Raw genomic sequence first — 17,282 nt, 5'->3', positions numbered from 1 at the left:
CAATTTCAGCAGCATTAAAACTAACCCCGTGTGAAATTCCCAACAGACTCACCACCTGTTCTTAGAATAAAACAGGATTCTTTTGATACAGACCTACTAGGAAGTTCACATTAATGTATTCTAAAGTTTTGAGAATCTTCATGCAGAAGAGCCCTCTAATGAATGAAGCTGAATTCAGACTGTATTTAAGATTCAGATCACCCATTACAGAGATATTGCAGAGGTTAAAACAGAGCAACTCTTTAACATGTCCAACAAATAGCATATTTGTATTTAGTATAAATGGAAGAACACTCTATATAATTGAAATTGCCTCTAAATGTGATAAGCTAAATTACTGACATTGGAGTTAGTTCAGGAGACTGGCATTAGTGCTCCCTAGGCGATGTGCCAGAGAGTTTATAAGCGTACTACTAATGAAGATTTCATTTAAACTTTTCTCCTGAAAGAAAGAAAAAATAGTTTGTACATGAGAGGAAGAAAGCTTGCTGTATTAAAACCATCCTTACCTCTATATAATTCCATTCTCACCTTCAAAAACTTATACCGTCATTCCCCATCTAGAAATACTTTCATTCTAAAGCATGTTTATCTAGAAAACCTGGGGCATTTTCTTAAGGTAAATATGTCATTACATATTTCCTGATATTGTTTTACTTCCACTGTAATTCCAGTATCTGTTGTTGGATGCAGTAGAGATTATAGTACTGCAGACTGTCAATGAAAATTAAGAAAACAATTGTAATTTGAAATTGTTGTTCATCTTTCAATTCAGTGTACCCCTTTAGTAGACAAAAGGGATTTCAGCTTTCTAGACTTCTAGCCAGAATTAACAAGTTGGCGTCATTCCATTATGTGCAGCAGTGGACGAGTACTTAGGGGGAAAAAAATGGCTGCTGTTCTTTGGGAAGGAGAATGAAGGACTCTTTGCAGTCATTTAATAAAGATGTCCCTGGATTAGCGATGTTAACATCACCAAACAGGACAAGTGTTCTGCACTGTCCCACCTCACTCACAACAGACATGGTTTCAGTTCTCAGTATTTCGGTGTTTCTTGTTTCCAGTAAAAGCTATGCCTCAGAGAGAGTTAATCAGCTGAGATGTGTCTTAACCTTCATTAGTCTGACTGAGATAATACATTTTGAGATATAAGAGTGAGTATACACACACACATGGACCCCATTGTTGGACTAGCTGCCCAAGTGCTGCTGAATGTAGGATGCAAATAAAAGTTTAGTTTGCAAAGAGGTCTTCAAGGTTTTCCTTTGAAAATGGCTTCATCATTGTAGGGCTGCTCACCTCAGCAGTCTTGTGAAATGAGTCTTTCTGTGAGGGAAGAAGTATCCTGGGAACACCAATACAGCTTGACTGTACCCAGTAGGGTAGCATGTAGAGCTCTCTAACCTGACATCAGATGATCAGGTGTTAGATTCAGAAACAACCATCTAATTCGGCAGTGCTCCTTGGCTCAACTTACGGCATGATTTTGTTCTTGGAACAGAAGCACGATTCAGTGCACAGGCTGTTCATCTCAATGCAGGCACATCAGGCTCTCGGAGCACAAGATCTCAGCACTGTGCCCATGATTTCACAGTTTTGTACAGGATTAAGACAGGCTTTGAGGAGCTCCAGCTAATCCTGTAACCATTCCTCATCTTGGCATAGAACCACCCTTCTTATGTGCTCTGTGCTCAGCCTTTCTTCCTCCAGGGCTGTACTAAAGTGCACTAATTTACAGTCTTTTTTGATAACCAGCAGGAGACAAAATTGCCTAAACATAAGCAGTGAAATAGAAGCAATCCATATTGCTGTGAAGATGAAGGCAGGAGCACTACAAACAACTTTACCTTGGGTCACATTTACCCTGAAACAATTCTCCCAGACTAATTCCATTTTATGGCCCAAGTATGGTCAACCCAAGCTGCCCAGCTGATGGTATAATAACAGTACATGGTGTTTTCATGAACAAATGGATTGTATTTATTCCCTCAGGTGGAAAGCAGTTAGTCTAGCTGAATGAGAGCACATCCACTGGGCAGCCTAAGATAGTAGTGTTGAGGCAGCACAGGGCAGCAGAAAGTGGTGAATGATATCAGCCCTGTGTCACTGTTGGGAGAAGTTAGGCTGGGCAAGTAAAATCCATAGAGATCTCACCCTGTGGGAGCTTTGAACCACAGGAAGACTTCTGGCTGCCTTTTGTACAGACCCATTCATCTGTTGGTGCCAAACAGTGTTTTAAATGTTGTATTTCTCAATTCTCCTCCATACCCCATTTAGAAAAGTATAACATGAAGTATAGATCAATTAACTGACTTGCTCTAAAGCAAAATGAAAAGGAAAGAATTGGATTTTGTCTTCAGTCGAAGGTGGGTTTATAACTAATAAAATGTTCTTCATCCCAGTACGCTTTTGTTTGAAAAGTATTTAAATAAAAATACTTCCAGTTATTGGATGTTCTTTTATTTCAAGTCAGCCAAATAAAAGTATATGATGTTATCCTACTTATATCTGCAAAACCTGTTAAAGGTTTTCACCAGTTAGCTCGGTTGGCTATTTCATTTTATACTTTGGAGGTTTCACTTCAAAATTTATGTCTGGCTTATCATCATTACTTAGTTTGGGATTAATTTTAAATTAGAATGTATAATGCTGCTCTTCAGTAACCACAATCCTTGCAGTGCATAGCCAGTTATACCACCTTTTTGCTAAGACTATTTCAGAATCAAAGGAAACTGGAAACTCTGAAAAATCATTGTTATTTAAACTCTTCTGTAGGAGCTGCAAAGTATTTTTCACAGCCAGCTCACATATTAATTCTGTAATATTCCTTCTATTCCAAACCTCTAAGTAAATGAATTACTGTCCTGGCTTTCAAACTGCCTTTAGCTAGATGTGTCATATTGCCAAATGGCTAAATATACAGCTTCGGAAGTCACAATCTGTGTTCATTATCTGTCTACTGCCTGCATTGTTTGTTATATTTAGAAGTAGCAAGAACAAGTTCCACCTTCATTTTTAATTCTTATTTTCTCACATTGGGCTATTTTGTTGGGGGGTGGGGGTAGGGAGAGGTCAAAGCAGATAATCATATTCTCCAGATTTCTCAAATTATTAGTAAAATAAACATTTGGAACAAATGGACGGTGTACCTTGGGATGAATAGATTAAACCAGAGCATTTTCATTATGTCTCTGGCAATCACCCCTTTTATCTCATCGTGTGATGAACATCTGTATTTTTTGGCAGCGTGTTCGGATATAAATGTGGGGTGTATCTGAACAAACTCCCAATTATAGTTCTGCTCAGATGAGATTTCAGAATCATGTTTTCTACTTTGTGGCCGATATTTACTGTTATGGTAGCAACTGTGTGGGAAAAAATCTAACACACTTAATATTCAGTTCTGGATTCATGTATCAATTATTTAGCTAAACCTTCTGTTGGTAGATTTTTTTGTGAAATATGTATCAAATGTTTACAAAAAGGGAAAGAGATTCATAATGACACAGTAGGTAGAGCTGTGCTAAAAAGAGAAAATGAACAAACATATGTTACCAGCAGTATTTCTCATATTTGATGAGAAATACCATATTCTATTTTGCTGCAATTGTCTTTCCCACTACAAATAAAGGCCTCGGTCCAATAAACATTTCTAAGTGTAAGTTTAATTTACAATCTTTAATTCTTTCTTTAAGACCCTACCATATTTACTTGAGGAACCTTGGAGGAGATAGGAAACTGATCTTTAAGTATTTACTGAACTTTTGGCTAGGCAGAAGTCCATAGAGTTCCCACATCTACAGCACAGCACGTGCAACAGCAGAACAGAACGGGAACCAAAAGTACTTTAAAAAGCCAATTTTTTTTTTTTGTGAAAGGGAAAAAAAAAAAAAGAAAGAAAAAAAAAAAGAAAAAAAGTTGTGTTTTCTTTTTTTCCTTGCATCAAGTGGATCATTTACTGTTGGTCTGTGGCTATGACTGTGGTTCTGGCACCTTTCCCACAGCTGTTACAACCCCTATTCCACTTGGGAGAGTTTTCAGGAAATTGTGTTGTCATGGATCCTTCTGCTCTGCTCTAATCTGCTCCATGCCCCACATCCCCTGTGCTGCAGAGTATAAAGTCCCCTGTGGGCACAAGCTGCACGAGGCACAGAGGGCTATAACTTCTGTGCAACGTCGCCCAGAGCTTCCCTAATTACTCACTGGATCATCTTAAATAAGGTTTAAAAACAGGCAGAAGCAAATCCAACAATTGAGAAGGTGGGTACTGCTGTGCTATTCTAAATCAGTCTTTCTAAATGTCCCCAGTTCTTACTCATAATCCAGGCTGTCTAGACTTACCAAGTTAGAAACAGGCATGTTTTCCATCAAGGCTGAGCAATTTAATTCAGCCAGGGCTTTTTGTTTCTTTTTTTTTTCCCCCCAATTGTTTATTTTACTGAACTAGAGCTGTTTTGTGGATGGCAGGCACCCATCAGAGAGAGACAAGGCTAAAGTTAGCAACAGCGAGACGTGCAGATGAGTAGTGCTGTTACCAGGATCACGGCAGCAGCTGCTTCCTTCAGACGTGTTCTGGCCGGGTTTGTGTGGTTCAGGTTCCACCTATGGAAAGAAGAAGGGAACAGGCAGGAAAAGGCAATTAACTCCAGAGACACAGTTCTCACTGGGCTACTTCAAGCCAGGGGCAGTATGAATGGCCTTGTTCTTCATGCAGAGTCAAGAAATCATCTTTAGTTGTAGGTGGGGATTTCAAAGAGTTTCTGGCAGTTGCCATAAAGGGTCATTTTGCTGGCCTAGGGGAATTGAACTGTGTGAATTGTCTGGATCGTTTTAACAAAATAGACAAAACAATGCACATTCAGTGTGTTTTGCTTAGCTTCTATTAGAAAGCTTTTGGAAATACATGCAAAAAGGATAAGATCTGAAAAGATATCGAGTAGATGCAACAGCAGATAGCAGCAGCTACTAACCTGCTTGCAGCAACATTTAATGCTTTTGAACGGAATGTTCATTGCTTATATCTGGTAGTGGATGTGCTTTGGAGGTGAATATGTACTTGCCAGAAATCCTGAGGGGTAGGAACTGGGACCCTGGGACTGCCCCTTGGTGGTCTAAGGATCCGTAGAGGTGCTCCTGGTACAGGAGTGCTGAGTACTGTGATGACTTTTTCTGTGTCCCACATTTCCATATGGAAGGCAATTCTATTTACTGGTGTTTGCAAATTGTCCTGCAACCATTCAGTGTTGCCAGTTTAATGTAGCAAGACCTATCTTCTGTCCAGACACTACAGAAGGATTGTAGGTGGTGTTTGGTTGCTCACAGGAAAACCATTTCAGATAAAGCCTTTTATCCTGCCTAACAGGACAAGGTTCATCTCTGCATGATTTTTTACATACTGAACCTTGAGTTCATATAAATAAGTCATTTCATAGACACACTTTATAGTTTTCTCTGTGTGTCGATATGCATATGCTTCAGTTTTAGTTTTTATTCAGTTTTACTAGACTAGACATGATAGTAATCCAAATATAGATTTGAAAAATACTCTGGTAGTTGTTCAATGGTTTTTACAGGTTTTTTTTTGTATCAGTTTTCCGTTCAAAATTTGAAGTTAGTTTTTTTTGACCCAACAAATTTAAGTGTATCCTTAAGCAAACCAGTAGATTTACATGTACTGAAAGATCAGTTTAAATTTTTTCCTTCAATAAGAGAGAAGATACTGTGCAGCAGATGTGTAACAGATGCTACTCCTTGCCCGTGCTGCACTACTGGACAATGGCCAGGTGCAGTGATGATAATATATTTATTACCGTGATAGAGCAGAATAAAACAGACATATCAGCAATGTGTTTGCTTCCACACCCAGCACCTTGTCCACCCAAATGAGAAGGAGGAGAAAATTTCTACCTGCATAAAGTATCTGCATCAAAATATAGAATCCCCACCGCAACTCATGCATCTTTTTTGAATGCATTAAGTATTGTGAAGTCCATGCTATCTAGATCACACCAGAGCTCAGAAAATCTTTAATACAATTTACAAAAGCCATATTTTTCCATCTATGAAATGGACTTGGAGGTATTGGTGGATGAAAATCTGCACATAATCTGCAAATGTGCATTTGTAATTCAGAAAGCTGATAGTATCCTGGGCTGCATAGAGAGAGATGGCCAGCAGGGCGGTGATGGAGGGTATTATTTCATGAGGCCCCACCCTAAGTACTGTGTTCAACATTGTGTCCCCAGCATACGGCGGACATGGATCTGATGCAGTGGTTCCAGAGGATGACCACAAGAATGATCAGAGAGCTGAAGTACCTCTCTTGTGAAGAAGGGCTAAGGGTTGCAGTTGTTCATCTTGGAGTAGTGGGGGCCACAGGAAAATTTTATTGCAGCCTTTCAGCAACTAATGCAGGCCTGCAAGTATGCTTGATAAGGCCTCTATCAGAGAGCGTAGTGTAAGCGACAAGAGGTAATGGTTTTAAAGTGAAAGAGAGTAGATTTAGATTAGATGATTAGAGGGAAGAGATTGTGCTGAGGATACTGAGGTACTGGCTCAGGCTGCCCAGAGAATCTGTGGATGCCCCCATCCCTGGAAGTACTCAAGGCCAAGCTACCTGAAAGGAGGTCATCTCACCTAACCATAGCCATCAAAAAGCCAAACTCCTAGTCTAAAGTAATGTCTAAACTCTTGTCACAGTTAACAAAAGTAAAAGCACTTCTAAGAGGTATTCATCCTAGTAATCCTAATTTGAGCTAAACGAGACAAAGCCTGCCAACAGTGTTTGGGGCCATCTGGAAAATCAGTATTAAAACCCAGAAATAAAATTCATCTCTTGACTTGGTGTGTTGAGTTTTGCCATTGGACCTCATAGAATCCTTTGGAAGATAGATCTGAGCAAACAGATAGTTCTCTAACAGTAGAGAAGATCCATCCTGTCTGAAAAGCACATTTTCATTTTAGAAGGTAGGAGGTCTTTTAGAAGCAGATCAATACCTTAAAATGTATGGGAAAAAAGCTTTTCACATTAGTTATCCTTCTACACATTTACCCCCAGTTGGAAAGTTTATGAAGTGAGCAGTTTCTGTAACTGAGATATGCACAATGTAAATACTTCTTGTGCTTAATACAAATTCACTTTACTCTACTAATCACAACACAGATCTCACCTGCAACACAAAAATGCAGCGTTAAAAAAAGAGCTCCCTTAAGCATGAATTACTTCTGTGTGTAAAACTGTGAACCTTCTGCACATGGTTGTATTTTAAAATGTAAATCACTGCAAAGAATATAGAATGGATTCAGCGTGAACCTTCTAAAATAAATGAACCTTAATTTCTTTTGTGTTTTTAAAGGTTAAGTGCTGCAAATACTGGCCAGATGACACAGAGATATATAAAGACATTAAAGTTACCCTAATAGAAACAGAACTCCTCGCTGAATATGTGATTCGAACATTTGCAGTAGAAAAGGTAAGTATCGACATTCACTTTTCTTCAGTACGGTGGTAGCTGCTTAAATAACTGAACACATTCAGCAAAGGAAAGTTAAATTTGTGACCTGTTGTGCAGGTTTTTGTAGCAGATTTTTGGGTAAACGGCCAGCGCCCTCTTATGGTACGTTATATTTTTCTTCAGAGGCAGCTGCTCTGCATTTTTCCATCAGCCCTGGCCACTGCCTGAGTTAGAAAAGTGATGTTCCTTGCCCGGAAGAAATCAAAGCCTCCCTCCCACCAATCAATTGAAAAACACATTTGTGCTGTTTTCCCATCTTAAGCTCACTGCAATCATTTTCTGTCTGTACCAGAGGCTGCAGGCACCATTATTCAGAAGCCTATGGCTGTGAATCTGTTGGACCGGTGCGTTCCTGGTCAGCAGAGAGACATTTCTGAAACAAACTAATCTGTCTTTTCAAAGCAGTTTCATTTTTAACACAGAATCCATCTTATGTAGAGTTCCAATCAGTGCATTGCATTGCTGTTTATCAGAACAATGCTGTGATTTGGTGCTCACTGGACCTTACAGCTCTCTCAAGCAGCTTATAACATATGGATAACGTACAGTTGGTAAATAGAGTACCTACTGAAAGTGAAAACAAGCAGGGTTATTTAATGTGGAAGTGTTTGCCATTTAGTGTCAATTCACATTTTTATTCACGCGTTTCTTTAAAGGACTGAAGTGTTTTTATTCTATCAAAACGTATTTGAGTTGCAGAACAAAGAGGAAAGGGCCCCTTCAGAAGACTTGATATTCCTAATGGCATATTGAAGTAATGTTGCCTCAGTATCTACATGAGTAATCTTTAAACTAATTGTGTTAGAAAACAGCCTTTGATTTAGTTTCAGTACCTGGGATATACTGCTGCTCTCTAACAATGAAATAGTGTTCAATTGGTTCTGAAGAGCTTAATTTTTTTGCATCAAAGAATCCTGCAGCCAGGTAGATGAAACTGCCAAAAAGATGGCCCAACAGGGTCTCTGTACATAACATCCTCAGTAACAAAGGAATTTGTTTTTCTCCTGCTTTATTCTTCAATCTAATACTTAAATATGCATCAATACAGCAACCTGAGGGTAATGATTATAGAATTATACAGTTTGAATGAGCTGAAATATTGTATCATGCTTACCACTATGCATACAGTACATTGAATTTGCTCAAGTCTGTTGTTTCCTTGCATTTAGATATTTTTAATAAACAGATGAGAAAGGGTGGCTGTACTTTGAAGTAGATGAGGCACTCATTGATTTCTATTCTGCAAATTTTAAGCCGTGCTTTGATGTTAGCTTTTCACTTCTTAACTGGGACTGGAAAAAAAGACCTAGAGGATTTTACAGTTGATATAACCAAACTGTCTTGAATAAATGCATTAATACAGATAGAGCTAAAAGACGCTAAACATTTTATTGCTAAAAAAAAAGAAAAAAAAGAAAAAAATCTCCATCTGAAAAGGTTTCATTTAGACACTGCTTTTTAATAGTTGGTAGTTTTTTAGTAAGCCTCTGAAAGCAGTGTCAGTGTAGTTTGAGTACTGTGCATTTGATTTTACCCTATTTTCCATACATTTTAACTCTGTCTAACTTGAGGAGAAGGACAGCACAATGCAGGTTACCCAGGAATGTTGTGAAATTATCATTCTTGGAGGTCTTCAGGGCTCAGCTAGGCTAAGCCACTGTTCTAGTTTTGGCCAAATACTTATTCTGGCCATGAAGCTGGAGACCTCCAGAGATTCCCTTTTATCATCTTTCCTATTTTTGGATCAGCATTCTCATACCTTCTTATCAAATAAAATTTAGAGTTTGCTAAATTTGGAGATGATAAATTGATTGGTTCTCTTTTTTTTTTTTTTTTTTTTTTTTTTTTTTAATAGCTATTCAGTAATTATGGAGAAGTGGGGGGATAATACAGAGAAAATTGACTGAGAATTTACACTCTGTTTCTGGAGAACACTTTCCAGTGTTGTACACATAAGCAGTTCCTGGAATTACAGCACAACAGTTAACTCAGATGAATTACACAAATAGTAACATACAGAAACACCATAAGTACTTGTTGGATTAAGGTCTATGTTTTTTAACATCCTGAGTTTGTTAGCCATATACACCATTTTCTGTTTATTTCGGCAGAAAGAGAGAAAAAAGTGATCTTTCCAAGCTGAGCATATGCTTCTATGATTCGTGCAGTTGTGCTGCTATTTTGAGTTTTGAAGCCAGCAGGGAAGCTACAGACATGAAAATCATTCTTTTGTGTAGGTATAATAAGCAAGCTCATTATAAAAGTACCCCAAATGCAAAATCTTTTCTAAGTAGTTGAGTGTTACCAGCAATGCTAGACAGAAATACAGTCAGCATGACAGACAGTGTTCTCAAAACTAATGCAGAAGATACACAGTACATATTCTTATCTGTGTGACACATTATTTTGGAAGGACATTTTGTATTTTGTAAATTACTTGGAAATCAAGACTGTCTATATCATGAAAAATGTGTGTAGGGTATTCTTTTCAGTCCCTGATTTCTATAGTCATGGCATTGCTTTTTTGGAATGGAAACTTCATTGCTTGAGGGATTGTGGGCAGTTGTTATGGGCAATATAAAAGCATTTGGGACATGGATAGTCCACCTACACACAGCTATTTACAGATTTGGAGGCCGTGCTTATATTAGCAAAGAAAAATCTGTTAACTAACATATTCTGAAATCCACGGACTACAAAGACCAAATAGTATTTGAGTGGGGTTTTTTTTTTTTGGTGTGTTTTTTTTTTTTTTTTTTTTTTTTTTTTTGTACAATACAAATTACTTTGCTCCTGAGCTTCCGTATGTTTCAAAATTGATCTTTAGAATATAAGGCCAATCCTATTGCAAGGATGTGGTCCCTTCACTGCACGCCAGTGCTGCACACTCTCTTCATCTTCTTCCTTGCCAGCTTTTCTGTGCCATGGTTTCCATGAGGTATGAGAATGGTTATTCCTCTGAGCAGACCTGAGTCAGAGCTCCAAGATATACCACAGCTCATGCCACTCCAGTTGCACTGGCATGGCCAAGATTTCTCAACCATTAACAATCCCTGAGTCTCTTAGCTTGCATGCTAGCAATAAATTAGGGAGTTTATATTACTTTATTACACAAGGAAAATTACACCTTTTATATGCAAACAGGAACAAGACAGGAAATACATCCTTAAGAAGAAAAAGTGTAAACCACTGGTTATTAATATCATTGACATTTAGTCCAGCCTGGAGATGATATGTCATAATTTTGCTGTTTGCTTATGAAATATGTATGATGGCCTCTGGTGTGTAGATTTCTAATGAGAATAAAATACTGGCAGCTACATTTTTAGAGGGGGAAGAGGAAATACAAGCACTAAGAAAATCATACTTCTCATACACACCTTTAATATCCCGACTGCTCCAGAAATTCACATGGGAAATTACTTATACGATTGGCTCATTCATACCTGTCTCACCATATCCATGTCCTTGCAGACTGTGGTAAATCGCTCAAAGGGTAGGCATGTGGAGGTCTACACATGCAGCCCCTACAACAGAAGGTGCAAAAAGGCTTTCATTACTATTCAGCTGTTTCTTTCAGACCAATGAAGGAGACAAATGATAAGGAAAATTATGCTGAAATTCTAGTCCCTGGAAGTCAGCAGCAAATCTCCTGTGGAGAGTAGTCAGGGAACAAATTCATCAGTGCTAAATATTCGTGGCCTTGCTGATGACCTGTTTGTTGATCGTAGCCTGCTTCTTAAGGCTGCAGTCTTCAAAGCAACCTAGTGCTTAACTAGGGAGATGAGTCTCTATCTTGTTGCTAGACACTTCTAAACAATCGAGTGCTAAATCACTGTATTTTCTTGTAAGGCTTTGAAGTTGGTTGATACATGACCTGGGCACTTGCTCTTCAGCTATCAGAAAGCTTTCCAGCAGTCTTGTCCAGATGTGGTTGTTGGCAGGGGGCGGATGTTTCTCAGCAGAGCTCAGGCTTTTAGAGCTACATTCTTATGATGCCTCTTTTTCAATTTCTTTCATATTCCACCTTGTTTTTCTTTTTCAACCCTGGCCTTTTGAACAGAGAGGTGCTCATGAGATTCGAGAAATTCGTCAGTTTCATTTCACTGGTTGGCCAGACCACGGCGTGCCGTACCACGCGACAGGCCTGCTGGGGTTTGTGCGTCAGGTCAAGTCCAAGAGCCCACCAAACGCCGGACCTCTGGTGGTTCACTGCAGGTAGGCAGAACACAAATCTCTATGTTGTGTGGTCCACTGAATTCAGAACGTACTTCTGCTTCTCATATCCCATGTGGTCCCCACACAAGTTGGTGAAGCCACTCTGATCACAATAACTTTCTACCTGACATACAATTTAATGGCAAAACTGATTCTGGAACTTTACATTTTCCAGTGAACTGATGCGGATTAACTGTGCTCTTCTTTTACTTTAGTGCTGGTGCTGGCAGAACCGGGTGCTTCATCGTTATTGACATCATGCTAGATATGGCAGAAAGAGAAGGTGTTGTAGACATATACAATTGTGTGCGAGAGCTTCGATCTCGGAGAGTTAACATGGTGCAGACAGAGGTATTGTTGGTCTTCTGGATTACTCCCTTATGCTTTGCAATATAAAGTATTATTCTAACCCATAAATCTAGAGCCCTTTGCTACAAGCCCTATCCAGGAGGTAGTTTATTCGGTGACATGCAGAAAAATAATCCACACAGAAGCTTGTGGAACTGTTGCCCAAACAAGGCCACTGTTATGCTGCAATGGTCTGTTAAATAAAAGAAACTCATGAGTGTTTCCTCTTTAGAGAGCATTCATTCTGGAATGCGTCTTGCTGAGGCTCACTTATGTGATAACCAACAGAACTGTGCAAAGGAATGAGGAAAACAGGAACAGTCATAGATATATGACCTTACTGTACTTCTGTTCGTAATTGTAACTAGTTTCAGTCAATCCTTTTATATTCTTTCCTAAATGAATGGGATGAAGTTTTGTGAACTGCAGAGGTTCTATCTGGTCTTTCTTTAGTGGGTGTAAAGCTGGTGAGAATTAATGGGCTAACCGTATTAGGTGTTATTATTTATTTACCAAGTTACTAATAGCATATACTCACTTCAGTAATTATTTAAATTGCTTTACCAGGAACAGTATGTATTTATCCATGATGCTATCCTGGAAGCCTGTCTTTGTGGAGACACATCTATTCCAGCTTCTCAAGTTAGGTCTGCTTACTATGAAATGAATAAACTGGATCCTCAAACTAACTCCAGCCAGATCAAAGAGGAATTTAGGGTAAGTTGTTGCTATCCATACCTAGAAGCTATACAATTCAGCTATACAAAGGCTTCTTATAAAGTCCTGGTTTACAACCATGTGAATTTTGGGCCAGCCCTGGGAGATGAAAGACTGCAAAAAAATTAAAAAAGAGAGTATAACCTGTCACTAATTGCTGTTGAGTTATACTAAGTCAACAGAGACAACAATGGGATAGTAGTAAAATCTTTTCACTCCAAGGATGTATGTCAATTCCCTCTGCTGCCCTTGCTCCAGAAAACTGGTTACTCTGCATTTGTCTTTGAAGTTGTTCTTCAGATATGTTTGCTTCCACGATTCTTGCTTCCAAACCCCACTGACTGTGATTTGTTTTGATTTCTCTTCAATCTGATTCCTGCTGAAACTGAATGGCGAACTTGATCTATTCTTAAGTCTTTTGGGATGCTTTCACTGCTAATTTCACTGTTGCATTGTTTACTCTTTTTGAAAGACGTTAAATATGGTGACTCCGACACTGCGTGTGGAAGACTGCAGTATAGCACTTTTACCACGAAATCATGAAAAGAATCGCTGTATGGATATGCTGCCACCTGACAGATGTCTGCCCTTCTTAATTACTATTGATGGGGAGAGCAGCAACTACATTAATGCTGCACTGATGGATGTAAGTCTCCTCCACATCATTAATAATAAAAAGGGAGTAAGGAGCCCTCCAAACTGAGCAGTGCCAGAAAGTAGAGTCAGCACAAGGCTGAAATCCTTCTAGATTGTTTTCCAAAAACATGGCACAAAATCTTTAAGCTCCCAGGTACGGCTAGGATCACACATATGTTATGTCAGAGCCAAGGTTCCAAAGCCATGCTTAGAGAGCAAGTCAGGGAGTTCTGATAAATTAAATGTGTCTAGATTTCTCCCTAGTGCTTGAATTTTTAACCATCTGGCCTAGGAAAAAATGAGTTACCTATTAAGACACTAAGACAGTTAAATGGGATAATACAGTTTGCAGCAATATTTCAGTTCCCTTTGTTTCTAATTTAAGAAGTAATTAACAAAAAAAATAATTGTCTGTCAGCACAAGATAATACACAAGCCATTACTTCAGTCTTTCTGTTTATTTCTGTATGAATGGATGGTTCCTCTTCATGTGTGTGTGCATTTTTTTCCTAATGCATCTCGAGTAATTCTAATCCTGTTAATAGAATATCAGTAAAGACACTTAAACCTCCTTCAGAGTGTAGGTATTTATAGCCCATCTTTTACAATTTAGAGCTATAGCAATTACAGTTGTCACACACACATAAACAACACGAAAGCAGAGGTTAGAAAAGAATGAACACATTGTAAATGGCCTTTTTGAAAAGTGAAGCTAGAGTAACAACAGTTTAGAGCAGTTGTTGCATTTCTTTCCTTCCAAGCTCTCAAAGCGTTTTCCTAAAATAAGCCTAAGTTCAAAACTCTTCTGTGAAAATAAAAGTGTATTATCTTTTTATTGATCTATGTAGAGAAACTCAGGGCAACAGTTTAAGTGACTTCTCTTGGTTCTCACTGTAAGTAAGCCTATTATATGCTCATATTAGAACGGTGCTTCCTTGATTTGTGATTTACAATCTTGCCATTATGTGGTCTTCTTACTGGAGGGTTCAGTGTGGTTTTGTTCTGTGAATTAAGTACTGCCATAGTATTTGCTTTGAAAACACTTGATTCCTGAAACACTGAAAATGCTTCATTCTTGAGACAGTGAGTTGATTCCAAAAGCATATCTGGGCCAAAGGCTCCAAGGCTCGCTTTCCATCCAAAGCACATTCAGTATCCCTTCAGTGAAGGACAAGAGCATTTGTTCTTCCCTCTCAACTTTCAGTCTCACACAGGCAAGGTGCTGAATCTCTGTGTGAAAACTGCACCTCAGGCTGAGATGCAGTTGGATCACCTCACATATGAGCATTTAAATAAGCGCACTTCAAGAAGAATGGGGTAGCCAGCACAGTTTTTGTTATTCAGTATCTGGTTGTTGAAAGCGTGTAGAGGCCTTCCTGTCCTCCTTGGAGGCAAGGACATCCCCTAGCAACCTTTGCCCTGGGTTGGCCACGCTGGCCTATAACACTCAGGAGGACCGACATGAAAATGTGAGTACAAGGTTCACAATTCAACTGTTCCACCAACAGCATAGCAGTGCATTCTGACTGAGAAAAAAAAAAACCAAAAAAACGTCAAAATGTATCCCCTGGGTATCTTCCCTTCTGTCGCATAGACCAGAATTCGAACAGTGTTTCTGGAAAAATAAGTAGATGATGCTTCCTTTCATAGGAATAATTCAAATTAACAGCTCAGTGCAGATGGCCAAGATTAATCTGTCCATTAGCAGCTCAAAACAAAACTGTTGAGCAAAATTTTGTAGGAGTTGCATCAGAGGGAAAAACCTCAGATGATTTTATCCTATGCCTGGGGCATAAAATAAGTTTCAGAAATATAACATCAGCAGAAGTTATGTTCAGTTTATTAATTTTCAAGCATATAAGATCTCAGAAAAGAGCTGAAAATAATGAATAAACGATATGGAAAAGAGAAATAATGTTTTCAGTCCTCAAGTTTTGAGACTATTACTGGCATTGTGCTAAATGAGCTTTTTTTTTTTTCTCTTACCGTTCTTCTTTAACCATCTCTTGTTATTTCTTTGCAGAGCTACAAGCAACCATCAGCCTTTATAGTTACGCAGCATCCCTTGCCAAATACTGTCAAAGATTTCTGGAGGCTGGTCCTAGATTATCACTGCACTTCAATAGTTATGCTGAATGACGTAGATCCAGCACAAGTAAGTCCAAACGCTTCTATTTGACAGAGAAATGCCAGCGCCTCAGCATCGCAGCACATGTGTGTTTCAGAACAGCTTTAGGATGTAATTAGTTGTATAAAACAACATTAAATACTAACACATTAAAAAATTGATTTGTAGCTTGCGGATATGCATAGGGAAGGAGGAATAAATCAGAGCATCAGCAGCTTCTCCACCAAAATGTTAATGCCCACACACATAAGTATAAGTATAAACCATAATTTATTCTGATAGGAAAGCATACTCTGAGAAGAGCTGTTAAAAGCCAGAACTTTTTGGTTGTTGGTTTTTTACTCAAATCTGAAGCATGCTCATGGCCAAAAGCCACAAACAAAAGCCAACAGCTCCCCATTGGCTTGCATGCGACAGGTCGGTGACCTTGGTCTGTGTGCAGGGATGGGTGTTCCCAGCCTGATATCTGTGCTGTCTTTGGCACAAGATTACATTGTTAGGAGATAAGAACTGAACAATGCTGGACACTAAGCATCCTCTGGATGAGCAAACAGGACAAAGAAGTATATAGAGGAACCTTACAACAGAGTAGCGCAATGCTGTACATGTTCTTTAGAAAACTGGAAAACCATACATACTGGCTTGGCAATTTAATCACTAGCATTGATCACTGAGCATCCCAGAGCCTGGTTTGCTACTGTGCAATTCCACATTTTTGTACAGGGATCATTCCCTTGTTTTAAACACATCCTTCTGCTGGAATAAAGTGGTGGTAATCTGGATCCTTAATATTTGCTAATTATTGGAAAAGATAACATCAATTGTTATTTTTTTTTTACAGCAGATTGCTTGCCATGTTTGTTCTTTATATGATCAGGAATCTTTTAGCTTTGTTGAATATTTTTCATACTCAGAAAAATGTCTTCTTTATTTCCTTTTAAGCTGAAGAATTTGCTCTAAAAGCATACTAATCTTCAGTTTGGTCTTTCAATGGAAGTGTAGGAATTCCGTACACTGTTTTAAAGACTTCACTGTCTACAGGGAGAAAAATAGAAATGAAAGACAAAACTTTTATTCATGAGTCTAAGATTATTTTCTGAGTGAATAAGGAGGGACTCAGGGGAGTCAGACTGTGAGGGACTGGGGAACGGAGTTCTTTTAATTTGTGGGCTGTGTTTTGAATTTACAATAGTGCACAGCTATTTCAAGCATTTATTAGCCTCACAGGCTTTTAAAAGCTATTGGGATATGCGGTTAATACACCTGCCTCTGCAGCATGTTAAACCTTTTCCCTCTAATGTGAGTAAAAATCTTTTCATTAGGAATAAATCTGAAAGCCCCCAGAGCAAACGAGAGTGGAGAGAGGGCAGAGTTTATTAAAAACACGCATTACATTCAGATCTATTAATAATTACCGTTATCATTATTATTTATGTATATATGAAGTGTTTACATTTCAGTTTAGATATTACAATTCATCTGGATGGTTGCACTCTGTTGGGAAATGAAATTCAACCCTTCAAAGAGGCTCTGACTTAAAGAGAGTCGCTGGCATCACATGCATGCAAAATGCTCAGACCTAAATGCTTTTGGATTTCTTTAGAACTTGAAAATCTTGGCTTCTGAAAACAGCTCTGGCAAACGGCTCTGTTTATTATCATCTAAGCATTTCTCAAAGATCTGTTTGAACAGTATGGCTATGTATTTGAAAGACACATACT

At 38.6% G+C, this 17,282-nt stretch overlaps 1 protein-coding gene across 9 annotated transcripts in view; it reads left to right on the top strand.

Annotated features, from left to right (window-relative positions):
* The window catches only part of PTPRM (protein tyrosine phosphatase receptor type M), a 429,982-nt gene that overhangs the window by 401,948 nt on the left and 10,752 nt on the right, over positions 1–17,282 (top strand). For all 9 annotated transcript variants that reach the window (XM_015855337.2, XM_015855345.2, XM_015855344.2 and 6 more), the window contains 6 exons: positions 7,356–7,472; positions 11,578–11,732; positions 11,948–12,083; positions 12,648–12,797; positions 13,270–13,443; positions 15,457–15,588. In XM_015855337.2, coding sequence (XP_015710823.1) covers positions 7,356–7,472; positions 11,578–11,732; positions 11,948–12,083; positions 12,648–12,797; positions 13,270–13,443; positions 15,457–15,588 — 864 coding nt within the window. The remainder of the gene's footprint in view (positions 1–7,355; positions 7,473–11,577; positions 11,733–11,947; positions 12,084–12,647; positions 12,798–13,269; positions 13,444–15,456; positions 15,589–17,282) is intronic.

The sequence above is a fragment of the Coturnix japonica genome, chromosome 2 (assembly GCF_001577835.2).
Source record: "Coturnix japonica isolate 7356 chromosome 2, Coturnix japonica 2.1, whole genome shotgun sequence".
Lineage (NCBI taxonomy): Eukaryota > Metazoa > Chordata > Aves > Galliformes > Phasianidae > Coturnix > Coturnix japonica.
Note: the sequence above shows the minus strand (reverse complement) of the source record. Positions and strands in the feature narration are given on the sequence as shown.